Source organism: Dipodomys merriami, unplaced genomic scaffold (assembly GCF_024711535.1).
Source record: "Dipodomys merriami isolate MVZ:Mamm:240054 unplaced genomic scaffold, mDipMer1.0.p SCAF_15, whole genome shotgun sequence".
NCBI classification, from domain to species: domain Eukaryota; kingdom Metazoa; phylum Chordata; class Mammalia; order Rodentia; family Heteromyidae; genus Dipodomys; species Dipodomys merriami.
Genome location: NW_027202826.1, coordinates 4,738,714 through 4,765,835, shown reverse-complemented (window position 1 = coordinate 4,765,835; position 27,122 = coordinate 4,738,714). Strand labels below are relative to the sequence as shown.

The following is a 27,122-nucleotide window of genomic DNA, read 5'->3' as shown; positions in this document are numbered from 1 at the left end:
ATTCGATCTGGACCACGATGAGAGTCTGTGGCCCCAGTCACCCGTGCCAGCCCAAGCCCCAAGCAAAGCCGCGTGGCTTGTCCAATCCTTGTTTGGTTTGCTCTCCTCTCCCCCATCTTCAGAGTCGGCTCTGCGTCGCCTGCTTGCCTTGCTTTCCCTGCTGCTCACGGTGACTGAGGAATCTGGGTGCTGAGTGGGGGCGTCCGTCCTGTCCCGGCTCCAGGCGTGGCCTCGGCCCCTGCACACGTCTTCTGCAGCGGGCACTCCGCTGCGCCCTCCCACCCGGCAGGGGACTTTCTCTTTCACCATGCATTTCTCTTCCTCTTCCAGCTCCTCTCCTGCTTTCTTGTTTTGTTTCTTCCCCACAGCACTGGCTAGCTTGCTAGCGTAAAGACAGCGCTGCTCCAAGCAGCGCCCGCCCCAACGTCTGGCTGGAATGAACGCAAGCCGCAGCGGTGGCCTGAGGACGGCGTGAGGAGGACACACAAGTCGTCACCCGCGATGACAGACACCACATTGCGGCCCTGACTGCAGTGTTTGCACACGAGCGTGGCTGACATTGACCCAGTCCACGGATGAGCATGGTCGCTGTCCAGCCCGGCATGCCGGGCTCCCATACACAGCCAGCCCTTTTCCTTCATGATGATTTGTTTCTAATCCTATGGACAGCAGGTTCCTAGTGCACCCCGGGGGGGGGGGGGGGGGCACAAGAAAGAACATTTCTTTGGGAAGACCGTGGACATCTCTGCCACCACGAGGACTCGAATGGCTGGAGGAGCACAGACGCACATCGGCTGAGAGGTTTGTGCCTCTAACCCTTCCTCTCAAGGAGGACTGTGTCTGGAGAAAAGTGAGGACGGAAGAGCAGCGATTCTTGCTTAGTAATGACCTTTTGAGCCACATGACTTCTCTCCAAGGCTGGAACGAGAGGCGGGAAACGGTGTGCGCAGTGCCTTGTTCCTTTCCTCGCTGGCTGGTCCCCCTCCCCTTTTCCTGGCCGTTCTTCACTCTTTCTGCTATTACCTTTAAAGACATGAGATTCCTACACTGCCGTCCCCTAGCCGGTCAGCAATGACAGGTACTTGTCTTGTTTTACATTAAAGGTGGAGGAAATTCCCACCACTCCTGCATGGCAGGGCTCCAGCATCCCGGACCCACCACTGCCACAGGGGCTCCAGCATCCCAGACCCACTGTTCCCACAGGGCAGGGCTCCAGCATCCCCGACCCACTGTTCCCACAGGGCAGGGCTCCAGCATCCCAGACCCACTGTTCCCACAGGGCAGGGCTCCAGCATCCCCGACCCACTGCTGCCACAGGGCAGGGCTCCAGCATCCCAGACCCACTGTTCCCACAGGGCAGGGCTCCAGCATTCCCGACCCACTCCACAAACTCATGCACGGCCTTGACTTTGTCAGGGTCATCTCATCCCCCATTGTGAGCGGCTCAAGAACCTTCCAAGCTGAGAAACTTCCAGACTTCCAACCGAGAACCTGATTTTAGTTTTCAGCTTCCCGGGCGGATTTTTGTAAACCGTTGCTATGAACATTTTCAAACGCGCAGGGAAGGGGAAAGGAGGCCCCCTCGGCATCACTAGATGGAATCATCCTCAGGCTTTGCCACGAACGTTCCACAGACATTGCTTTTTCAAATATCTCAAAGCAAACCACGGGTCTCTGACCATTCCACCCCCCTGGTGTCTCCAGCTCAGCTTCAAAGGAGAAGGCTCACCTCTGGCCACCGTAACACCATTGACTCAGATTCCCTGGTGTCTTCTAATCCGCCTGGGGGTCCGCCTTGCTCCAACTATACCACAAGTGCCATCCATAGCTAGTTCTCTTCCTACCAGGACTTTCCAAGGACCTCACACAGCCCTGTGGTTTCCATGCTTAAGACTTCACGAACAGAGCAAAGCTCCACGTCCCTTTCTTTTTATGATATTGACTTTTCCAGGTAATCAATATGATTTCTAAAACTAAAAAAAAATGCATTTCATGACCAATCCACGAATGTACCAGAAATGTTTGTGTACAGACAAACAGATTCAAAACGCACTGACTGGGGGCTAGACATAGGTTGCTACCACCCCAGATGAATGGAGATCTAGAAGATCAAGGTCACCTGAGCAAAAAGTTCAGGAGATCTTCATTTTAACCAATAGCCAGATGCGCTGATCCGTGCCCATTACCCAGCTGTGTGGAGACCGAGTTCAGAAGGATTGGGTTGTCCAGTCAGCCCAGACCATAGACGTTCTCAAGACCTCATCTCCACGGAAAAGGTTGGGAGTGGTGGTGTGTGCCTGTCACCCCACACGCATACTTCCTGACTGACTCAGGAGAAAAAGGAAATAGCCTATCCCAAAATTAACTAGAGGAAAAAAAAAAGGGCTATGGGTATAGCTCAAACAGTAAAGGACCTGCATAGCAAGTATAAAGCTCTGAATTCAGACCCCAGCATCACCAAAAAGAGAAAAAGAAATGAATGAGCCGAATGTACCCCAACTTCATGTAGGCTAAGTCAGGACAATCACAAGTCTGAGGCCAAGCCAGGGCTTCACAAGTGAAACCCTGTCCCAACAACAACACAAAATTCATCTTTTTGGCCAGAAAAAAATAAAATCTGACTGCAGAAGAGGCTAGCTGTCCTCAGGACCCAGTAGCTAACTTTAATAAGTACAACGATATCAAAAAGTTGCCTGGTACCAACAGCACTTTAAAACAAAGGAAACAGACTCTGTGACAGTACTCAGAGATACCAAGTTTGATAGGTGGCATTCCCATTGCCTATTTCCACACATTATTAAAGCAACAGTGTATGCACATGGGTGCATTTATACAGATATGGATTACATAGCCCGGGATTGATTTAAAGAGCAGAATAGAAATTCTTGAAAAGTCCTAAAGTACGAGATTTGGAAAGGGCTTTGCTCCTGCTTCCAAATGACACGATTATGCAGTAATTACGCCATGGGACCGAAATGTGCACGCTCTCCTTGCTTCATTGTCTCCCGTGCTTAAAACAAAATGTCATGATTCCAACCCCCATCACAATGGATAAGAATACTAAGTGGAAAGACTGTAGAATCATCACATTTTAGAGTGTTAACCCTATTTTGCCTCAGAAAAAAGCAAGGCAGAGAGCTACAGATTGCTGGAGTGGCCCGGCTAGCAGGGGACAGGACAGAAGAAGGTGATCTGAGCGCTCGACTCTACTTTGAGGTGCCTTGTCCAAAGGCAAACCAGCAATGAGTAGAGAAAGCTGTGTCCACGCCCATCCGTGCAGCCCCCTCCACGCGGCTGTCCATGCCCGTACATTCTCTCGACAGACCAGGTTTGGGGTGAGAAGGCAGTTAGATCTTCTCTCAGTACTCTAGAATCACTAGAATCAGGTGCTGGTCTTGCTCTTTCTATTACTTACAGCCTTTGTAACTGCCTTTTGTCTATTAAACCGCTTCTGGAAAATGCCCATACCACATTCAGAGGAGGCAGGATTGTTCCCATTTCACAGATGGAGAGTAGAGGCACATCCAATGCATTATGTCAGACAGTGAGCCCGGCTCTCTTCCCGACCCCACAGGGACATGCACGGGAAAGGAGCCCAGCCCACAGTAGAGACCTGTCAGCAGGACCTCGCTTCCTCTGCCCCGGTGCACAAACATTTGCTTAGCTCTAGCCCCGGGTTGGTTCCTTAAACTAACATATTTTTTCCTTTTTCCTATATTCATCATAAAATAGACTTTCAAGCCAGGTGTGGTGGTTCACGTCTGTAATACTAGCTACTTGGGAGGCTAAGAGGAGACGAATCACAGTTCCAGGCCAGCCCTGGCAAAAAGTTCCCAGGACTCCATCTCAGCCCATAGAAAGTGAGGCATGGCGGCACGTGTCGGTCACCCCAGCTACGCGTGAGACATCAACAGGGGGTCTCAGTCCAAGCAGGCCTGAGTGAAAGGTCAGACCCTATTCAAACAACAGAAGCCAAAAGACCTGGTGGCGTGGATGAAGTCCTAGAACACCTACCTAGGGAGTGAGTGTGAGCCCCTGCGTTCAATTCCAGTCATGTCAAAAAAGAAGAAAACCACTTTCACGGCCGTCTCTGATTTGTGTGTCTAGCTGATGAGTCTCTTCCTCGGCTGCTCTCACTGGCTGCCCACCGCGCGGTGGTCTGTTGTTTCCCTGAAACCATGAGGCCTGGCTGCCTTAGCAGCATCCATCTGGAACTTTCCACCAGGAGAGAAACTGACTCAGAGGTAGGAGGCTATGTCAGTGATGCCCAGAAAGCCCAGTGCCTGGGCCAGGCCAGCCAAAACCTTGATGTGCACATTTAAAACCACGCCCCCTGGTGGCCGGGATGACCCACCGGGGCACGCTCAGCTCCTCAGCTGAAAGTGTGTTCTCAAAGTGTCTGCAGAGAGTAGCACCAAGGAAAAACGACAGGAAGGCATTTTTTTTTCTTAACATTTATTTAACAAACGGCAGCATGTTACCTGCAGAAGGGAGGCAGGACTAGAAGGAGGAGCCGGAAGTGCCAGCTCTGTTTCGGAGGCTGGGTACTAACCCAAAAAGTTCCTGGCGATTCCCAGGGCGCCCAGGACCGAGAGCAAGGCCAAACTCCCCATGCTCAGCTGGAACCCAGTGACCCTGCAGGGTGGACACAAAGGAGAGCCGTCACTGGCTGGACCGGGAGGAGGAGGCTGCACCCGGGCCCAGGAGGCCCAATGCTTTTGGTCTTGTTTATTTACTTCCTTGTTATTAGAGAGGTGATGTGTAAAGGGGTCACATTTACATGAGACAGGTCACAAGTCCATTTCCTTTGCACTGCATCTTCTGTTCCCTCCCTCTGCCAGTCCCTCCTCCCGTCTCCACCCTCGAGTTGTTTAGTTCCCGATCATCAGTGTCCAGGGAGCTGCACCGCTGTACTTTTTCACCCTTTTCCTTCGACTTCTGTACCCTCCACTCTCCCAAAGATATACACATGACTACACCACGTATACGGTAAAGAAGACAGAATCATCAAAAACTAAAAACTAACCAAGAAATAAACATCTTTTATTTCCATAGCTGAGGAGTTCGTTTCAGTATGTGTATTATTTTATATAAATATGAAATGGCACTTAGGCATTGCACCTTTGTGATTCTCTCCTGAGAATATCCTCTTCCGGTCTCACTGCACGAGAGTATCTAGTAATCTGTCATGTCCCAGTGCACTCAGATGCTCAGAACTTCCACGCTTTTGTCCTTTAACGTTTTTGGCTTATCATATAAATAAAAGCGATGCCAAGCCCTCGCGGTCAAGGATATCTCAAGCACTTCAAGGCTAGGCAGAATTATTTTCCTGAGAAAATTATTGTTTGGAAAGATGGAAGAGTACACCCGCATCGCAGGGTTGTAGCCTGCCTCCTTCCTGTGCCCAGCTGTGTGGCCCATCAGGACTGGGCCTCGGGTAGAACTCATCAGTTTTGGTACTATGCCTCTGTGCTCCTAACACCTGCTGGGAACAAGAACTAATCCTGTTACATCTTGCAAATGCCCACCGTTAATGAGCCCTTCTTACCTTTTCTCAGCAGCGGCCGCATAGCCCCAGAAGTACTTGTGACGAGCATAAATGTAGGCAAGACCCAGACAGGCCGCATAAACTGTGGAAGGATAAAAGGAAAGAATGGCACAGGATATCATAGTGGTCCAAGACACAGAGACTGAGAACGTACTTGTGAAATCTATATCTGACAAAATGCTTGATTCCAAAGTATCTAGAGAATTTTTACAGTAAAATAACGGGGGGGAGGGGGGGAGCATCAAATTAAATTGTAAGACACTTGAGGAGACAATTCCCAAGGGCAGATCAACAAATGGGCCCAATCATCATGTGAAAAACAACTATTCCAACATGATTCAGTATCCGCCAAGCGTCACATGGAACTGCAGGGAATCAGCACCTCGAGGCCCCAGCAGAGCAGCTAAAAATTTTAAAGCCCAACAATACAAAACAGCAAGGTAGGGGCTGGGAAGGTGGCTCAGTGGTAGAGCGCTTGCCTTGCATGCATGAGGCCCTGGGTTCGATTCCTCAGCACCACATAAGCAAAAAGAAAAAAACCGGAAGTGGCGCTGTGGTTCAAGTGGTAGAGCGCTAGCCTTGAGCTGAAGAGCTGAGGGACAGCGCCCAGGCCCAGAGTTCAGGCCCTACGACTGGACCAAAAAAAAAAAAAACAGCGAGGTAGGGGGCCGCTGGAAAACTCCAGCACACAGATAGGAAAGCACAAATAGCACAACACTTCAAGAAAAGTTCTAATAGTTTCTTATAAAAGTAAATATACCATTTGACCCGGCATTTATCCAAGGGAAATGCAAGCATATGCCCATGAAAAAAAAAAAAAAAAAAAAGACCTGGTCCTGAATTGGATAAACTTTTTTTCAGAACTGCTCAGAATTATTTACACATCATAACCAAAAATTGGCAACAGCCAAGAAATTGGTCAAGAAGGGAATTGGTGAGTGATGCTTTGTTAGTGTCCTTCTTTGGAACACTATGCAGCAATAAGAAGAAATGTATTCGCAAAGCATGGCAGACCTCAGGATCACACTGCTGAGGGCAGGAGCGGACGCAGGCTATGTACACACAAGTCCCATGAATAAATCCAAATGCAGAAAAACTAGAAAGGTAGAAGAGACTCAAAGCAGGAATGAGAGAGAGGGCAGGTAGACACTTCCTAAGAAGTAGCTACACGCTGTATGTTGAAAAGGATTTGAGTCACACGAGCGTCCATATTTGTCAAAACTGAACATTTCATATCTGTGCATTTTACTATGTGCAGGTTTTATCTGATAAGGAGGGAATGTACACAACAATAGAATGTTCTGGCATCCTGACCAAGGAAAATAGCTAGTCTTCCCTCTGTAAATGCTCCTCTTTCTCTCAACACCTTACAGATACAAACCACTGGAGCCCTCTTGTGACCATCTCGAGTCTTACCTGGGCGGCTGAGATATTCACAATAAAATTAAAAGTTCGTTCCATTGCCTGGTCACCATGATTCTTTTTAAGTCCACTTTCTATCCTGTCGTTCTAAGGAAATTGGGCTATCAGCCCCCAGCCTTTAAAGTTCTCTATGAGCCAAGGCAGACAACAAAACTTTTTAAAATGAGAATAATGTTCCAGAATCACAAGAAGGAACTGAATTGGGAAAGATGGGGGGAGGGGGCACTGGACAAGTTCACCTCTAGAAAGGCCCAGGGCCCCTCAGGTCACAGTGTTTGCCTAGGACAGGGGGCAGATGAATGAGAACAAGAGGTCCCGGCCAAGGAGAGCTGCCCGTGTCTGAGGGGGCGGAAGGGCCCGGGGCCCGGGGAGTTCTGAGTGACTCCCTCGTCACCCGAATGCTCCTGTGCTGCCAATGTGGACGGCCAGGGGGCCAGGGGAGACTAGCCAGCAGCCGACTTTGGAAGAGAAAGAATGAGAAATTACCACAAGAGCTCCTTTCCTGCCAGGCGGGCGGCCGCATCCGCCATTCCGGGGAAATCCAAGGGTCAAATGGAATCCCATTATCAAAAGGCACTCGGCTTATTAGTTTTAATATGGTTTCGTATGAAAAGAAACAGCCCCTTTCATTCGTGCTATTAAGGGACAAAAGTATGAGTTGGAGAAAGTTTAAACGTCTTTCTCTAAAGGTCATTTCATCTGAAATTCCTTGGTTGACAGTAAAAAATTATAAGAAATTGATGGGATTTGCCTTCAAAGCAGCCAGATTTGGGATTGTTTAAATCTTAAGACTAAATTGCGTGAGGCCATAAAATGTGGTCATGAAACTACTAGACACCAAAAAGAGATTCTATATCTCCAGCGAGGGAAAGCCATGCAAGCTGGACTCTCTGTTCGATGGCTGGGCAGAGTCTGAATGAGACTCATGGCTCACTCAGACTAGGCCAAAAGCCAAAGGCTGTTTCCAGGATGGCTGCACACTAAACAGCACTCATAGGCAAGGGGACCCCAAGCTGCAGATCCTGAGCTGAGCCTGAAAGGAAACTTTTTCCTACGTTGGTAAAAGTCAAGCTGGGCAAACTACTTTCCCTGCCTGTGCCTCAGTTTCCTCTTCTGTACAATAGGAAAATACTATTCATTCTACTTCATATTGTGAAGGCTTTAAATATTATATGCATCTTACACATAAGGCTTCAAACTTAAAAACAAGCCGGGTACCAGTGGCTCACACCTGTAATCCTAGCTATTCAGGAGGCTGAGACCTGAGGATCATGGTTTGAAGCTAGCCTGGGCAGGAAAGTCTCTGAGACTCATCTCCAATTAAGCACCCAAAAACAATCCAGAGGGGAGCTATGGCTCAAGTGGTAGATTGCTAGCCTTGAGCAAAAAGCTCAGGTCAGCACCCAGACCCTGAGTCAAGCCTCAGGACCTGTACACAAACACCCCCACCCAAGGCCCCCACCTTTAAAAAAAACCCTTACAAGCAATCCTGGACACACACCAGAAGTGCTCAGTGAACATAAGCTAAACCTACGAAGGCATGTTCTGTTCCTCCAGTTAGATTATTTGATGTGAAAAACAGAACTCTCGTCTTTTTCATCCTTGGGCATCTGGCATATAAACTGCTCCAAGTGCTTTGTTTTTGTGGCTCAAACCCAGAGCTTTCCACGTGCAAGACATGTACCCACGCACACGCGGCCTTTGTTGCCTGTGTCTGAGACAGGGACTACTGCAGAGCTAAGCTGGCACGGGCTCTTCATCTAGCCCCAGCTGGCCTCAAACAGGTGGCCGTCCACCTTGGCTTTCTGAATGCTGTGTCCACAGATGGGTACCACACTCCCTGACTTGAAGTTTTTGTTTTGTCATCATCAAATTAAATCTAATGAAGCTGGAATTAGTGTCTCTCAACACAGACGTACAATGCATTGCAATTTCCTGGAGCAGTAGCCGTGCAGCGGCCCTCTGTCCTCACTGGCTTTGTTAAGTGGCTGCCTGACTGGCAGGTCATGCTTACCTTGGTGGAAATACCATCCAGCCACCCACAGTGTTATGATGAATGCAGGATAGAGCTCTCCACAGTTCTGTCTGACGAAGAAAAATTAAGACACAGGTAAACATAGGAGAAACTGCCCTGCTACATTGATTTTTCATCAGTCCTTCCTAACAAGTTATACAAGGATGTAATCAATCCTTGAGTCTTTCACCAGGAGTAATGGCTTACACCTGTAACCCTAGCTACTCAGGAGGCTGAGATCTGAGGATCTAGGTTTAAAACCAGCCCAGGCAGACAAATACACAAGATTCTATGTCCAATTAACCAGTAAAAAAAACAAAACAAAAATGGAGATGTAGCTCAAGCGGTAGAATGTTAGCTATGAGCAAGAGGTAGAAGCCCAAAGTTCAAGCCCTAGTACCAGCAAAATGGGGGGAGGGGGAGAGAAGGGGGAGATGAAAGGAAGGAGGGAGGAGGGAAAGAGGGGGAAAGAAGGAAAAAAGAAGAAAACAAAGGTTCCTAACTTGAAAGATAGAACTCAAATGTGGCTTAAGTCTCAGAGAAGGAGCACAAATCATTCACCTTCATCTCAGCTACCACTATAATTCTTTCCTAAAAGACCTAAAAATCATTCTGTATCTTATCAAAAGATTGCTCAACCCAAATTAGACAAATTTCTTCTCAAACATTCCATTACACCCAGGAAGACATTTAATTCCCATTTGATAGAGAAAAAAAACCCCGAGTCTCCACGCTGCCTGGTGCTACAGAGAGCCGAAGAGGACGGTGCCCATCTGCCAGGCCGCCTCTATCCATAGAGAACTTGAGGGGAAACTTGATACTATTTTAAGCAAAAGGGAAGGGCTCTCTGGAAACTATAATTCATTCATCTGCACCGAGTAACAAGGGAGAAAAATAAAAGATGAATTGTATTCATCTTCCTTCCTGAGCTATGTCCCCAAGTGATCTTGCTTAAGCTGGTTGAGCTCTTTGCTGACAATGTTATAACCGGAAAGATCTTTAACAATGTAATAAGTAATGAGGGCCTGTGCAGAAGCTAGTGGATGAGTCAAGTCTAAGGATTATAGATCTCACATCTTGCCTTGAACAAGCCTGGGTGAAGGTCAGCCCAAGGTCACTGTGTAATAAAGCATTGGCTCAGAAATATTCCATCCCAATTGATGAAGACCAGGGACTTTTGATATGGGTCGCCATGAGTGGGGTTTTTAGTCCCCCCCCCCCATGGGAAAAAGAAAGCAGAAGTAGAAAGCATAATTCTTCCCTCCTCCATGATCTGGCAGGAAATTGTGGCTGGGTCATCTCAATTTTATTGGCCAATGTCTCAACTACATGGGACTAACCGCCCCCATAGTCCTTCCACCATCTCCTAACACTGCGTTAGAAAAGCCTTCATTAACCAGACCCAGGGCTCGAGGGCTGCAGTGGCTGGTGCAGAGTTCTCTCCTTCCACCATCTCCTAACACTGCGTTAGAAAAGCCTTCATTAACCAGACCCAGGGCTCGAGGGCTGCAGTGGCTGGTGCAGAGTTCTCAGGCACAGTGCAGCTTTCACCTCACCAGCAAACACAATGCTGTTCATGACCGTATAAGACCCTGGAAACCCTAACAGGTAACGTGGATGGGGACAGCCTTCGTCACCTGGGCACCAGGGGTTCCAGGGGTTCCCAGCTCCACGCAGCCCCTGGGAGGGATGGCAGCCGTCCAGCCCTGCCCGTCCACGCAGAGGGGACGTGTCTGTGTCTAACGGCTCCCTGGCCGCAGCCTCGCACTCCTTCCTCAGCAGTCCTGCGCTCTTTTGACATGGACGAGCCCTGGAGAATGGCACAGAGCTGCTGCTTCTTTAGCCACACGTTGCCACCTAGGCCACCATTTCTACTGAGGGCCACATCATTAAAAAGGCCTTTAGAAGGACAAGCAGGGGGAGCAACTATCCAGATCTGGCCTGGATGGTGGAAGATTCTAGAATGTGGGACTTTCAGGTCAGTGGTTCCGGTTTTTCTGGGACTAAGGATTTCTCTTTTCTGGACTTTAGGTGGAGAGCTTTGATGCTACAAACAGAGGAGCCTGGGGAAAATGAATGAGTCACCGTAAGGGTCAGACAGGTAAGGATCATGAGGCTGAGGGGTTAAAGACACTGAGACCCCTGATTGTCCATCGTAGGCAGAGCCTAGGTTCTGGGGGCCAAGAAATACGGCCCTTGAAGATTCCCAAGAGGGGCCCCAGGGCTGGGAGCAAGCCTATACCTCAGTAAGTACCTCCAGGACCTTAACTCAGCCTACCAAGTCCTATCATTTAGGGAGGGGAAAGAAGAATCAAGTAGTGGCCAGGCAGTTTCTAAACCTGAAATTTTTCTGAGTACTTCATTCTGACAAAATGATGGGTAGATTGTAGGGCTCAGCTCGGCCCGGGTCTCTGCCCTGCTCCCTGCCTCCTGGGTGTGGGTAAAGCTACTCCCAGCTACTAGAAAGCAGGGAAGGGCAAACCAGTCTTCTAGGCCAAAGGGTTCAGTCACTGCTGTACCAGCTTCCTCTTTCACAACTGAGACTGAGGACTCTGAGGAAACAGAACCAGAAGATGGGGGAAACTGGGCCTCCACGTCTGTGGACACCCACAGACAGACAGCAGACATGAGCAAGATGGGAGCATCCACTGTGTTGATCCTGTGAGAACCTGAGACCTTCCCTTGGAAAAGAATATTACACATATAGAACACACAAAACAAAAATGAAATACAAGTGAGGTGTTGGTGGCTCAGGCCTGTAAGTCTAACTACTCAGGAGTCTGAAAGCTGAGGATCGTGGTTCAAAACCAGCCTGGGCAAGAAAGTCCATAAGACTCTCATCTTCAATTAACTACCAAAAAGCCAGATGTGGCACTGTGGCTCAAGTGGTAGAGCGCCAGCCTGGAGCGCAAGAGCTCGGGAACAGTACTCAGGCCCTGAGTTCAAGCCACTGGACCAACACCAAAAAGAAATAGAAACTCCAGTTGAAAGAAAAGGAAGGAAGGAAGGAAGGAAGGAAGAGAAGGAGAGAGGTGGGGAGAGAGGAGAAGAGAAGGGAGGAGAGGAGAGGAGAGGAGAGGAGAGGAGAGGAACAGCATTTCCTCGCTCCCTAGTGTGCTACCTGGGCTTCCGTCTGGTGTGAGGGAAACGTTCAGCAGTCACCATTTCTGAGATTCCACACAACAACGCAACCTTGCTTGCAACAACCTCATCCAGAAAATCTGAACGAACATTCTCCACAGGGAAATGCTGACTGACTCTAGAACATTCCTAATGCCATGTTCATTGCTATCTTTCAAAATAATAACAGGTTTTCTAGGTGATTTCTAGGTTTTCTAAGTAAGTTCCTCTCAGCTTTCTGTCCTCTCCTTTTTTCTCTCTTGTCTTGCTGACTTCATTCCGACGCAGCTCTACTGGTGTGCTATCCACAGATGAGCCAGGGACTCTGTGGACTGTGGACCCTGGGAAGTCTCAGGTCCTGACACCCTGAAGATCAGAACAACAGGTCGGTTCATGCACTCAGAAATGACTGCAGGGGTTATGGGAGTTAAGCTTTTTATAAATGATGGACTATCTAAATTGCTCCTCCAGAACCCAGCCCAGCGAATGACCTTCAACCCCCGCACTTGGGAAGCGGAAGCCGGAGGAAAACTGAGCGTTCAAGGCCATGCTAAGGTACTCAGCGAGAGCCCCACCTCTAGAAATAAAATGCGTAGTGTGTGGGTCACAGGAGCACCGTTGCTGCTGGCCCCGGGGGAGCCTGGCTCTGACCTGTACCCTGGAATCGTGCTGCGGCTAGAGGGGCTCCAGCGTGGGGTCCCTCCAAATCCAGCCACCTCTCATCCCCTGAGGATTGGAGGAGCACCCAACTGGGTGACAGATGCCACAGGGTGTTTATGAAAGACGCTGAACTCATTCTGCCATCTTGGGAATCCCTGTACATAGTGCCATGGAAAAGAAGACTTAGACTTTGCAGTGGATGGCCAAGACAGACAGATACATAGATGTTTCTCCCCTCTCTCCTCTCTCTCTCTCTCTCTCTCTCTCTCTCTCTCTCTCTCTCTCTCTCTCTCTCTCTCTCATTCTCTAATAGGCCACAACTCCTATGTACCCAAAATTTCAGAACATTTAAAAAATCATTCTCTTTCTGGATTTCCCTTTTCTCTGTAGTCTTCAGTTGTGTATGAGAGCCACTGGTTTTAATTTCTAAAAGTTCAGGATTCAAATGTGAGACAAATATGAGAAGTGAGCGAAGCAGAGGACCTGCGTGGTGACGTAAGCCTGAGGTCTCAACTAGCCAAGAAGAAGAGGCGCGAGGGGGCCCAGTCCATGGCCAGCAGGGGAAACGCAGGAGACTTCGTCTGTGAGGCAGAAATGGTAGCACGCTTGCCCAGCAAGCACGAGGCCCTGCCCTAATGAAATGGAAAAAGAGACGAATTGCTGTACAGGAAGATGCGGCCAGGATTCCCGGAGGACCTGCACTCCTGGTGGAGGCGTTAGTTGTGCCTGAAGGCCGGTTTGGGACAGGAAGGAACATTCATACTGAGCAGTTGGGAGGGGGGGGGGGATCAGAACTAGGTGACAGCGTGTTTGTGCCTTGCCGGGCAGGGCACCTCATATTCACGTCTGGGCTCCGTGTTTATAAACAGTATGCATTTCTTTTAGCCTAATTGGCGTGGGAAATCTTTTCTTCTGACAGGAGCCATTGTATGTGATGTTTATGTCACTCCTGGGTTTACTGAATTTCCAGTCTCACCTGTGGTTGCCCTGGTGACCAGACCAAAGGATTCTGACGGCCTTCTGCGGCCCTCGGGCTACACCCACAGCCCTGAAGGGGCACAGCCAAAACATCTAAAATTGGCTGAGGAACAAAAGCTGAAGAATTAGTGCTACCAAGCCTCAAAATGGAGACGGTGAAAGCTCTTCAGAGTGGCCCAGATGCATGACAAAGACGGCTCAGTAACTAATCTTCTCTTTGAGTGAAGGTGAAATCAGAAGTCAAGTATTTAAATCACAACATCAATCTGTTACTTGGACCTCCTTTTGAGATTTTATAAAAAGCCTTTAATCTAAGAGAATCAAGGTGCTTGAGTATACAGGATAGAATATTCTAAGTTTAGCAATCATCTACAGCAATGGTCCCTGGTAAATTATAGATTTTATTCTCAAAATTGTGAGAGAAATAAAAAGGTTCTGGATTCGGAAGTGATCTCTTAGCCTCTCCCTCCCACAGGAGGGAGGAGGAAACAGAGAAGGAGGCCTGGAGTCCTAGTAGCCATCTGTGCTGAGCAGAGCAGGACCTTGAACACAAAGCACACCCCGCCCTCTGGCCCAGGGCATCTCCTGGCGACTGTTGGGAGTTGTAAGTTCTGCACTGTTGGGGGTTGTAAGTTCTGCACGGGGCAGAAGAACTCATCACTTAGGCTTTGAAACCATGTTGAGGTCAAAAGCTGCTGGAGAAGAGCATGGAGGAAGGCAGCTCTCATCGCTGTGGAAATTAAGATCAGTAGACCTCAGGACAGCCCAGGGACTGAGTACATTGCTCCCAGAAATCCAGAAGGGAATTGCATTCGTTCTCCAGGGGTGGGGAGAGTTCAAGGGCGCTAGCTATGAAAAAACAAATGAGTTTCCCAACAGGCTTCTTAGAAAGACTAAGTTATTTCAGGAGTTCTGCCCCAACATAAAAGTCTACCTAGCCTCACTAGCAGTGAGAATACTCTTTTTTTGTCCAGATTTGGACTAAACCTTGGAGCTGAAAGCAAAAATTAGGCCAGTGTCATAAAATATCCAAGAAGTTTAGGGAAGAGAGTAGAGCCACCCACTCAATCTCCACAGAGAAACCAGGGCTAGGACTGCTGTGCCCAGCAGGACACGTGATAGCCCCGAACCCTGCAATATTGGGGTGAGAACATTATTTTTTAGCCATTGTCAGCTCCACTGTGATTAATCAACCAAAACACTTCTAATAAGGGAATTGGGCTTGTGTATTTATTTTATAAATAGCCACCTAAGAGAAATATTTGGGACTAGTGTCCAGCTTTATTTCTAGGACAAGAGGAGTCCAGATATAGAAGAGAGGGGAGAAAGCAGTCGCTGGAGAGAAAATCAAATTTGTGCACACTGAGAACGAAAATAGCACCAAGAAATAACCCAGGGGTTTTGCCTGCGGGAAGCCGAGCACTCCCAAGCCAGGCCCTCAGATCATGAAAGACAAAGCAGGGAGATCTGAAATCTCCTCCTGCAGTGATTTTTATAAATAGTTCGGTGTCTCCCAGCGTCAGGCATTAACCTATCGCTGTCGAAATCTTAGCCTCTCCACATTCTCCTCACTACTCTCTAAATCAATTAGCTTTTAACTCAAATTCAGAAAAAGATAAATAGATAGACAGACACACAGACAGACACACAGACAGACAGACAGATAGATAGATAGATGATAGACAGACAGATAGATAGGTATCACCACCACAAATGAAAATCATTTCCCAAACAATGGATAAGTAGAAATCCATGCTATGAGAACATCCCCACCCCCACAGCTCCTTCCAGAAGAAGGTGCAGACAGTTTTCTTGCCAGGCACCATGGCATACACAGAGCATCCCGTTGCTGCAGGGGCAGATAGTGGGAGGGTCTGGGTTCCAGGCCACCCAAGGCAATAACACTGGGGGGGGTGGTACACTCCTGTCATCCCAGCTCCACAGGAAGAAGAGATTGCAGGACTGGGGTCCAGACGGGCTTAGGCAAAAACCTCATTGTCAATTCAAGAAGACAGCTCTGTGTGCTGTATCACGTACCAAGTAATTCCACAGGCATGGTGTGATGAAAAGTTCTGCTCATAGCATGGCCCTAGTGACCCAGCCATTCCTTGAGCTTTCTGACCAGTGATCCAGCCATTCCTTGACCTTGCTGACCAGTGATCCAGCCATTCCTTGACCTTGCTGACCAGTGATCCAGCCATTCACTTAGCTCTCTGACTAGAGCTGGCACTCTTGCCTCCCAGGGCTCCCTGGTCCCCGGTCACCTAGCTTCCTGCTGACCCACCAGGTGGATTCCCACTCACCATGCTGTGCTCTGACCTTTCCTCTACCCCGGGGTCAAAGGGTCAGATCCCACACTTTCCATCAGTGCTCTCCTCCTGTGCTCTCATCCTCAGCAGGGCCCGTCTCGGCCCTTGTGGCTCAGTCTGATGTCTTCACTGAGACAGGACAAGCCACCGGATATAGAAATGCTTATTTAATGGACTTTTTAAAATGAAAGAAAAGGCTAAAGAAAGAACTTGGAAAATCATAAGGACTCAAAAATGACTGAAGTGTGAATGCCTAATCATCCTCTGATTCAGTATCATTTAAAACTGAGTACACACTCCCCTTAAATTTTCTTGTGGTCTACTACTAGTGCTATTCACTTTACCCTGCCACACATAAGGAAGAGGTTGAGAAACCCTCCTGGAAGCAAGTGAATAAGCAAGAGGCTACTATGATCAACGCGTGGGTCGTGACTTACCCGCGCTGAATTCAATGCAGCAAAATGCCCCCACGGTCCAATCACCATTAAAGAAAGCAAATGTCAGAGCTGGGATGTTTTTTCCCCCAAGAAAACCATCCAAGCCCAACAGTTTCAAGCCAAGTTTTATACTAATTTGGAGGAACACTCTCCTTTCACCTAATTAAAAGTATCTGAAAAAATAGAACAGGAGGCGTCCTCCCACTCATTTAAAATTAACAAAATCTTGATATAAAAAATGAGGCCACACAGAAAGGGAAAGCATGAGCTGAACTCACGGACATAAAAGGGAAATAAAAAACGTCAACAAAACACGCGTAGTGCACACATGGTGACATGTGGAGCTTTGGGCTGCTTTGTTTTGGTTTTCGTATGTCAGGAAATGAGTAGGGAAGGAGCCCTTGCTTCTTCCGGCAGGGGAATTCCTGGAGTCTGTGGTGGAATGTTCTGACGGAAGCAAGAGATGCAAGAACACAGAATAAGAACACAGCACATAAAAGAATGCCCTTTAAGGAGTTAAAATCAGAGTCCACTGATTAAAAACAAAACTGCCCAAGGTGGGGTGGCGGGGAGGATTGGGTGGGAGGGCGGGGGGGGGGGCGGAGATGGGAAGGGATGGGAAGGGGAAACAAAGGAGGAGGCTACAATGCTTGATAAGAAATGTACTCATTATCTTGCCCATGTAATTGTAACCCCTCTGTACAGTATTTTCACAATAAAAAAAAAAAAACTGCCCAAGGACCAATAGGACCTAAGAACCCTAAAAAAAAAAAAAAAAAAAAGAAGAACACAGCACATCCACACGACCCGCAAGACTTTCTGGTTCCTACACCAGGACACTTCTGACATTAGGAAATGATCACTGGAGAAATGGGCAGAGGGTATACAGAACCGTCCTTGTTTTGAAGGAAAGAGAGAGCAAGAAAGGTCAAAATGGTAGACCAGTTCATGTGACTTAAAGTATCCTCACTCTCTTGGGCCTACAAGAGGCTTTGATCAAGCCGCCATGTTGAGTGTTTTGCTGAGCTGCCATGTTGAGTGCCATTATGGGTAGCTTCACACACAGGACCCTTCAGCCTTCCTTGGTGGTGAGATAGGCTTGGCTGAGCAGTACACTTCCTTGTGACTGTTCTGTGAATGAACTGCAGGCCTCCTCCATCACTCTGCCCCCAATCTGAACGTGTCTGGCTGTGGCAGGCACCTATGAGAGACGTTACTTACTGTGCACGAAATATTCTCTCGAACTCCAGTGAGCCAGTGACTGCTGGGGGTGCGATCTTACATTTCAGCCTCGTCTTCCCAACCTGCAAAGCAAAATAGCCTGCAGGAAAAGGGGCTGTGTTAAAAAACCATTGGCTGCCAATGAACTGTAATGTTAAACTATCATGAAATTCTTCTTTGTACCCACTGGACTGTCTCAAGTTAGAAACGCAGGTCATATCTATCAAAAAAAGACAGGTGGAGATACTTGAGCCTCTGGAGCCCTCAAATACTGCTAGTGGAAATGCAAAGTGGTACTAATACTGCAAAACAACCTGGCCAGGAGTGGTGCCATATGCCTATAATCTAAGTCACACAGGAGGCAAAGGTCAGGAGGACGGCAGCTGAGACAAGTCCTGGGGCAGAGTCCATGAGACCCTATTTCAACCAATAAGCCAGGCGCGGGGGTCTGTACTTGGAGTCCCAGCTATAAATAGGATACACAGTAAGAAGATGGTGGTTTAAAGGTGGTCTTGGGAAGAAATGCAAGGTCCAATCCAAAAAAAATAAAACAAAAGTTAGGGCTGTATCTCAAGTACAAATACCTGAGTACAAACCTCAGTACCACCAAAGTCACAAAAAGAAGGAAGGAAGGAAAGAAGGAAGGGAGGGAGGGAGGGAGAAATGGAGGAAGGGAGGAAGGGAGGAAGGAAGGAGGAAGGAAGGAAGGAAGGAAGGAAGGAAGGAAGGAAGGAAGGAAGGAAGGAAGGAAGGAAGGAAAGCAAAGAATCTGGAAGGTATATTTTAGTGAGTTGTATATCAACCAAATGACCAAACCTTACACTCATAGGTATTTACCCAAGAAAAATTATATGTTAGCTTTTCATTGCTGGGACAAATGCATGGGATAAATAACTTTGCAAGGAGGAAAGACTGGTTTTCATTCACTGTTTCAGAGTTTCAGACCAGAGTTGTCTGGATCCATTGCTCTGAGCCTGCAGATGGCAGACAGGACAACATCAGAAGCGTGTGGTAGAGGTTGCTCACCGCATGGTAGCCAGGAAGCAGAGCGACAACAAGGCTTTGAAATTCCACGCTAAATCCTCAGCTCAGCCTGACCTTCCGTTGGGAGTGAGGGATGATGTGATCCCGTCTGAAGCCAGGCACTATCCGCCCTCCCACAAGCCTCCGACCTCATGAGGTTGGGTAAGGTTCTCGAGGGAGGCTGTCCCCGGACCCCTGGTCCCTTTCTGCTACAAATCAGCTGTCCTGCAGGGTGTCAGTGCCGAAGCTGACCACTGAACGTGTGTGAGCACTGGGGATTGGAGCACTTCTCTTTCAAACTGGAGCCTGAAAGCATGGAGGGAAGTCCCAGAGTGGGCTCTGTTCATTCCCAACCCCGAGCGGAGTCCACATCTCCACATTGGGACAGCGGCAGTCTGCAGGCTAAGGACTGGGGCTCAGAGCAGTCATGCTGGGCACTGCGTCACCATTGTTCCCAACTTGCTTCAAACCTTGGGAGAGCGTGTGACCACCTTCTAGTCCCCACTACAGGGCAAAAAGAAGCACAGAAGATGTGCGCTCCTTCCTGACGGAGCTATCAGCATGGAGCCAAAGCCAAGGGCTTCAAAGTAACCCTGGACGAAACAGTCACCAGGCAGTTAACTGCACCCCCTGCCGCCTGGGTGGGTGGCATCGCACCCCGCAAATGTGAGGGGCGGGGAGGAGGGAGGGCACTTCCCACTCAGGACCCTGTTCATCCTTCTCCACGGGCACGTGGAAGGACAATTGTACCTCAGCCAGCAGCTGGGTACACACACAACAGAGACCCCTGTCTGTCCTCTGTCTTCCCCCCGAGCTGATTCTCACAGGGTACAGAGCGTCCCCGCTCCAGCAACACCGCCCTGTCACAAAAGAGGCAGATTCTAGTTCTGAGTGGCGGCTAAACAATCTCCCCCTGTCCGCCGCCTCGCTGAATGTGCGCATCCACCGCAGCCGTGGTTCTGCCCGCCTCCTCCCCCCTCCCCATCCAGCCCCTGCCCTTCCGTCCAGTTGGCACTGTCCTTGCCCCGGCCAGCGCCACACAGAGGCCATCTGTGAAGAAGACAGCGCCTCTGCAACTGGAGATGAGGGTGAGCAGGTGGGGCGGGGGCACAGGTGGGGCGCACGGGCGGGGCGGGCACACGGGCGGGGCGGGCACACGGGTGGGGCGGGGGCACGGGTGGGGCGGGGGCACGGGTGGGGTGGGGGCACGGGTGGGGCGCACGGGCGGGGCGGGCGCACAGGTGGGGCGGGGGCACGGGTGGGGCGCGGGCACGGGTGGGGCGCACGGACGGGGGCGCACAGTGGGGTGGGCGCACGGGTGGGGCGCATGGGCGGGGCGCACAGTGGGGTGGGCGCACGGGTGGGGCTGGGGCACACGGGTGGGGCGGGCGCACGGCACCCACAGGACAGGTCTGATTACTTTGGACCCGGGCTACATTGTAGGCTGGTATTAAGCACCTGCTCTCTCTCCTCCCTCAGGACCACGGGAAGCAAACCACAAAATGTGTCCTGAAGTTTGGCAGAGTTGTCACTGTCACGGCACAGGCTGGCCACGTGGAGAGGAAGGCTTTGTCCCCAGTGGTGCCTGGCTTCCCCGAGCATGCGCACCTTGGTCCTGGCTCTTGGTGAGGAGTGGGTTGTGGGTTCACCAGGGCTCCGCGACCCCCTTCCTCGCAGACACAGGACATGCCTGGCACCTCCCCTGCCCAGCGGCCCACGGGGAAGGTGCTCGCCATATTTAGGAGCTGTTCATCTGAGGCTTATGTCCCGAGAGAGACTTAACTTTATCAGCGTACCTGTCACGGGTAATTCATTCTTTTTAAAGCATACATGAATTATAAGATCAGGTTCCCAGAGGTCTGCGCTGGGTGTGGAAGCAGGAACACACTGACCCCGGAACCTTGGTGACCCCTGGGCGGGCACATGAGCCGTGACCACAGACTGTGGGGTACCTGCTGCTGAGGGCGCCCACTATCCCTGTAGGATCTGGAATGTTCCTGGATCTGGAATGTTCCAAGGGACAGAGGCCAGCAGGTGGTCTTAAGCAACCTGAGACAGGGACACAGAGTGGGCCTGGCATCTAGAGCCAAGGGCAAGAGTGAGTAACCAACACTGGACCCAGCTCCCTCCCTCCCTCCCTCTCTCCATCGCTCCCCCTCCCCTTCTCCCTCCTTCCCTCCTCTGTCTCACACACACACACACACACACACACACACACACACACACAGAGTCCATGGCTCTTACTTTGCTGACAGGCAGAGAGGAAGGACACAGCAGCCAGCAGAACTGTACTTTCTGCCATCTCGGGACAGTCTGGCTCTGGAACTGTGTGCACGAAGCCAGAGGCAGATCAGAAGCGGATCAGAGGTGCCTTGGCCCTGGGCGAAGCTGAACTTCCTTATAAAGCTGGGGGAAGGGGGCGGCCTGGAGCACTAAGGAACCTTTGCCCTGGACAGAAAGCAGGAAAGCAGCGATCCCCGTGTGGCACCTGGGTTATCTCACCATGGGACTGCCACACCCATGGATCTCCCTGCTGAGTCACCTTCCACACCCAGCTCCTGTGGGAAGGGAGCTGTCCTGAAGTCACTGAGATTCATCTGTGCTCATTTGAGCCTGCTCTGACTTCGTTCACTCCGTGTATGGCAGAGACAGGATTTGAACTCAGAACTGGCAGACTCTGTGTGCCCCCTGGTTGTACCACATCACCTCATCTCAACTCTTCCCCTGAGATTGTGAGCAGACATTTGTTTGAAAAAATAAACTAGGGGGCTGGGAAGGTGGCTTAGGGGTAGAGTGCTTGCCTAGCCTGCATGAAACCCTGGGTTCAATTCCTCAGTACAACATACACAGAAAAAGACGGAAGCGGTAGAGTGCTAGCCTTGAACAAAAAGAAGCTCAAGTGCCCAGCCCTTGAGTTCAAGCTCCAGGACCAGCAAAAAGAAATATCATCATCATCATCATCATCATCATCATCATCATCATCATCATCATCATCATCATCTAGGAGCACATGATCTGAGGAGGGCAATGCTTGAAGTAGGAAGCCCAGTGCCCATAGCCACACAGCCACACACAGGGCCAGGCCTGGCTGGTGTGAGCAAACACTGCACACATGTCAGCAGGAACGCCCCCTCCCACGCACAAGGCACGGCCTGCTCCACGAGCCCATCCATCACTCATAAGATGCAGCTCGTCAATCCACAGCGCTGGGGTGGGGCGGACCTACCTTACCCCAGCTCCACGTGAGGGGTGCCTGCAACAGTTAGAACCACTGTAACAAAGACACTGGGGGGCTGGGAAGGTGGCTCAGTGGTAGAGTGCTTGCCTTGCATGCATGAGGCCCTGGGTTCGATTCCTCAGCACCACATAAGCAAAAAGAAAAAAGCCGGAAGTGGCACTGTGGCTCAAGTGGTAGAGCGCTAGCCTTGAGCTGAAGAGCTGAGGGACAGCGCCCAGGCCCAGAGTTCAGGCCCACAACCAACCAAAAAAAAAAAACCAAAACCCAAAGACACTGGAGTCAGGACGGAAGCCTCAGACAGGCCTTGTGGTTCGAGCTGGGAGGATCCAGGTGACTGGGCTGGCCAGGTGGCCGCCGGGAGAGGGCCTCTCCCTGTCCAGTCCTTGTGGGATCTCTGGTCCCATCTTGGGGACCCCAGCCTCATAATCTCATTGAAGCCCATTTATTTCCCAGATGCCCCTGCTCATCCCCTCAGGCGGAGAGCAAAGTCTCCACATGGAAACAGGGGAGAACGCACTGGGTCCACGGGTAGCCGGAGCGCAAGGTGCTGGGAGCCGGGGCACCTCCGTCGCCCAGGCCCCTCCTGGTTCTCTGTCTTTCCTATTCTTGACGCAGTGAAGGCTAAAGTTCAGTAAGAGGGTGGATCGAAGATGTTCAGGCCAGTAGTGCTTCCTGCGTGCTCCATTATTGGTTCTGCCCAGTTTTTGTTGTTGGTGGTGGTGGTGGTGGTTGTTGGGTTGTTGGTTTTATTTTGTCAGTTGTGGGACTTGAACTCTGAGCCTGGGCACTGTCCCTCAGCTCTTCAGCTCAAGGCGAGCATTCTACCACTTGAGCTGTAGCACCACTTCCAGTTTTCTGGTGATTAATTGAAGATGAGTCTCATAGACTTTCCTACCCGGGCTGGCTTTGAACCATGATCCTCAGATCTCAGCCTCCTGAGTAGCTGGGATTACAGGCGTGAGCCACTGGTGCCCGGCTATGGTTCTACCCATTCCACACAAGTACGCTAGACTCAAACCCAGCACCCAGGATCCACATCACCACCTACCAAGTCCCACCCCCCCGCCTCCAAGTGGACCTCCAAGGAGAGGTGTGCCGTGCACCCTGTCCGTCCTCACAGCCCCAGCCTGCACGCTTCAGTCCTGGGCAGGCGCAGAGACCCCTCCTCCCAGTGCGTGCCCCCTGGCGTGTGCCCGAAGCCACTCCCATTGCAGCTGGGCCTCCAAACAGCCGCTGTGGTTTCTGGGGCTGCACAGGGTTCCCAGAAGAATGGAACTGGTGTTTGAATGGCTTCAAAATAGCTTTGGACAGTGATAGCAGGTCTCAACCAGAGTCATCTTAAGTTTACGCAGGATTCAAAGGGGATGAGGTGAAGCAGAACCCAGAGGCTGGTAAGGCGAAGGAGCAGTCCTCTTCCCCCCCTCCCCCCCCCCCCGCTCCTGGTGCACACGCGCGCACACACAAACACACACACACACACACACACACACACACGCCTCTGCACACACCAAAAATACAGCCCAGATGCTTAACCCACAAAGCACAGGGCCCCCTGGGGACCAATGGCGAGAGGCATGGTTGCTGGTTTGACTCTTCTTTATGGAATCACTAGTGTTTCTAAACTGAACTGTATGAGGGTTGAATGCTTTAAAGCAGAGTGGTGGTCATGAACCCCTTGTCTCTGCAGACCATGTCCGCAGCTGGTGCATGGCTTGCGGGGGCTGGGTAGCAAGAGACAGGACACCAGCGCCAGGGAAGAGAGCCGTCCTTGGCCACACATGGCCAGGGTTCCCTCCCCAGCTGCCCACAGAAGGCATCGAGCGGTCCCTGGCACTTCTCAGGGAGCCCACCAGCCACCAGCCACCGTCTGAGGTGATGGGACACTGACTTCCAGGCCTCCTCCAGGATCCGTGATTGCACGCATGGCATCACAACCGGAGCCCACACAGCATGCACATCCGCTCACGGGTGATCTCGCTGCACAGAGATCCTCGGAGGGTCTCCAAGGCCAGAGAAGACCTGGGGTGGGGTGGGGGCAATGGACGAGCCACTCAGAGCCCAAACGAGTATCTGTGCTGTCCAGGAAAGGGGAAAGGACTGTGGAAATGTCCACAGCAACAGGAGGTGAAGCTGGGAGGGGCTTGGGGAGACCGCGTGGGAGACATGCTGGAGATTAATGCCAGGCGCCTGGGTAGAGGAAAGCTGAGGAGAACGAGAGAAGACCCAGAGGCCCAGGACAGATCAACGTGAAGGTTCCATATTGGCGGAAGGAAAAGCAGGAGCGATGGGAAGCCAGTGTCTTAGCCCATCGCCCACCGGTCCCCCTGCTCTAGCCGGAAAGCGCTGGCTCCTTACTTCATGCCATGCATTAACTGGAAACCCGGAGCAAGCATGCCTCCCAGACCCCATTGTCTCTGACTGCGTTCTTGCTCTCAACCATTTACTTTACAGTTGCCTTGAACCCGCTCCAGGAAGGCCCAGAAGGAAGGACAGGAAGAAACCGCAGAACTACTCTCAGGACAGACCACCCAACCGTGAACAAATACCTTGTTTATTCTGACTCAGCTTGTTGGCCTCACTGATGACAGCGAGAGCGGTTTCTCCAAAACCCTTCCAAAATGGCGGGCCAGGCGCTCAGCCCAGGGCTCTCACAGTCTCTATCCCCAGCTCTCTATTTAACCTAAAGCTCCTGTCCGTACCACACCTGAAGTGCTTTCTTCCTGCGGCTGCATTGCCGTGACCTTCCTCAGCCCTTCATCTCTAGCCTATGGGGCAAGCGCTACACCTGTCAGGGATCTCCTGGAAGTTAGGTCTGGGGCCTAAACCTCTGGTTTCCCCGCTCACTGGCTCTGAAGTTCATCTACGTGTGTAACTCTCACATCGGAACACCAGGGAGTCGTGCCTCAGAGAAAAGGGGGGCACTGTGGCCACTTCCTGCCTCTCTCGGCCTTGTAAGGAAAGGAGAAAGCCGTCCCCTTTCAAGAAGACAAGGAGTATGGCCGATGAGGAACAAACAGCCAACTCAGCAGCTCATTGCTCCAGGCTCACGCCGGTTGCTGCGTGACTCAGGAAAACCCCGGCCTGACTCAGTCCTGAGCCAACTCGAATGCAGCAGAAAACAAACAAGCGATCCACCAGGCACGGAGCCAGGAGCTGTGGGGAGGGGCAGCCCACGGCGGCTGGTGCAGGGCCGCGAAGATGGGAGGATTGTGTCGCCTGGCTTCTTCTCTTTGCTCCTCTCTTCTGCCTCCGCTTAGACTTGGGCTTGGTTTTCTGCTTTGCTTCTACAACTTTGGCTGCCAAGCATCCTTGGAATTTCGGTGTCTGGCCATCCCCAGCCAAACCCATCTAGGGCGGGAATTCCAAACAAACAGCTTCATCTGCCTTCCACAGCCTCTGCCTCCACCGGCTCATCTCTCATTCTCTAAGAGCTCCTGCTTGCTGGAGTCTTAATCTTTTTCCCCCTAATTCGCAGTAGGAGGATTCTGGGTAGGCAGCCGAAAACTCAGAGGTGGGGCTGGGCCTTCCACTCCCCTCCTTTCTGTCAAGATGACTTGTATTTGGTCAGACCACTAGGGGGCACCAACCCCAGGACTGCTGGCTCTAGGGATTCAGTGCTAAGCAGACAATTGCCTTGGTAGTTTCAAGGCCCTGTAGTGCCTGGGCAGCTGCCATCTCCCCACCCCCGACCCTTCCCACAGGCCCCTGAAGATGTGGGACAGAGAAGCCAGAATGAGCCAGTCAGCAAAACCTGCTGCCAAAATAATTTCTAAAGGATGTCTGATAAAAACCAGTTCTTCAGGAAGTGGTGCTGTAGCTCAAGTGGTAGAGCGCTCGCCTTGAGCTGAAGAGCTGAGGGACAGCACCCAGGCCCAGAGTTTAAGCCCCACGACCGACCAAAAAAAAAAAAAAACAAAAACCAGTTCTTCAGAAAGTATCGCATTGAGTGTTTCCAGCAAGAGGTAAATACAATTCCTCAGAGACCACACATGCCAAAAGCACAAGGGTAGGCTGGGGGGATGTAGCTCAACAGGAAACCGCTGGCTTTGTATGCACAAGGCTCTGGGTTTCATTCCCAGAGTGTGAGTGTGCGCACACACACACATACACCACACACACACACACACACACACCCCTCAGGATTTAACCCTTAGTCCTGATCCACTCTGAAATAGACACAAATCCCCACCCATCTAGATTCACCTTCCCTGGGGAAGGACATCGCCAGTGAAAGCCTTTGGCCAAAGGCCTCCTAGAAAGAGTGAGAGACAAAACCACAGCAGCAGTCCTACGGGCGGATAGCAGGAGATAGCCATCCTTCCTCCCTTCCTCCTTCTCTCTAGCCCTCTTTCTCTTCCTTCCTTCCTCCTTTCTTCCCTTCACGTCCTTCTCTACTTTCTTTCTTACTTTTTTATTTCCTTTTTCTTCTCTTTTTCTCTCTTTTGTTGTTGCTTAAGCCGTGGTTTCACTATGTAGCTGGGCTGGTCTTGAACTAAGGATCCTCCTGTGTCAGCCTCCCAAGTGCTGGGATTACAGGTACACACAACCACCTCAGGCCCAGGAATATCCTAGCTCTTGAAAACTATTTTGAGCAATCAGATATCTCACCTTGGATTTTGATCTGATCACCAGATACAACTTTGGCTTCTAAAGTAGCTTGGGTTATTTTTTTTTTTAAGTATTCTACACAGGACTGGCAAGGAGCAAGCCAGAGAGCCGGGAGGAGTCTGGAGAGCTTCTCAGGAGCGGATGGTGCAGTTGGTAAAACTGGATTTCCACTCATGCTGCCTTGAAGACCCTGCTTTGCAGTGCTGAGAAAATCTAAAGCAAGGAAAAGAAAGAACCAAGATGCCCCCCAAAGTACATGTGCAGGGCATTTGCCCATTCATTCATTCATTCATTCATCCCATGCTTTGAGTACCTGCCACGTGGCAAACTCTGTGCTATATGCTGGAAATGTGGAATGAGCAAGAGAGCCTGCCGTCAGGGAAAGTGAGGAGCGTAGACATTAACAAACTGGAGGTTCTATTGCAAGAGAGAAGTCCTGGGGTCCCCAGAGGCCTGTCGGGGGCCCAACCTACTCAGAGCCTTTAGCCTGGGCACTTTAGCCCAGGATTAGTAGAAAACAGTGCCAGCCAAGGGAATGCCCCGC

At 50.6% G+C, this 27,122-nt stretch overlaps 1 protein-coding gene across 1 annotated transcript; it reads right to left on the bottom strand.

The window, feature by feature from the left end:
• Window positions 1–4,438: 4,438 nt before the first annotated feature.
• Mgst2 (microsomal glutathione S-transferase 2) lies at window positions 4,439–21,117 on the bottom strand. Its single transcript, XM_070021998.1, has 5 exons — window positions 20,977–21,117; window positions 17,710–17,809; window positions 8,985–9,055; window positions 5,549–5,630; window positions 4,439–4,635 (listed from the first exon to the last, which is right to left on the bottom strand). Exons 1-5 carry the CDS (start codon window positions 21,032–21,034, stop codon window positions 4,548–4,550), a joined length of 399 nt encoding a protein of 132 aa, XP_069878099.1. The 5' UTR covers window positions 21,035–21,117; the 3' UTR covers window positions 4,439–4,547.
• Window positions 21,118–27,122: the final 6,005 nt, after the last annotated feature.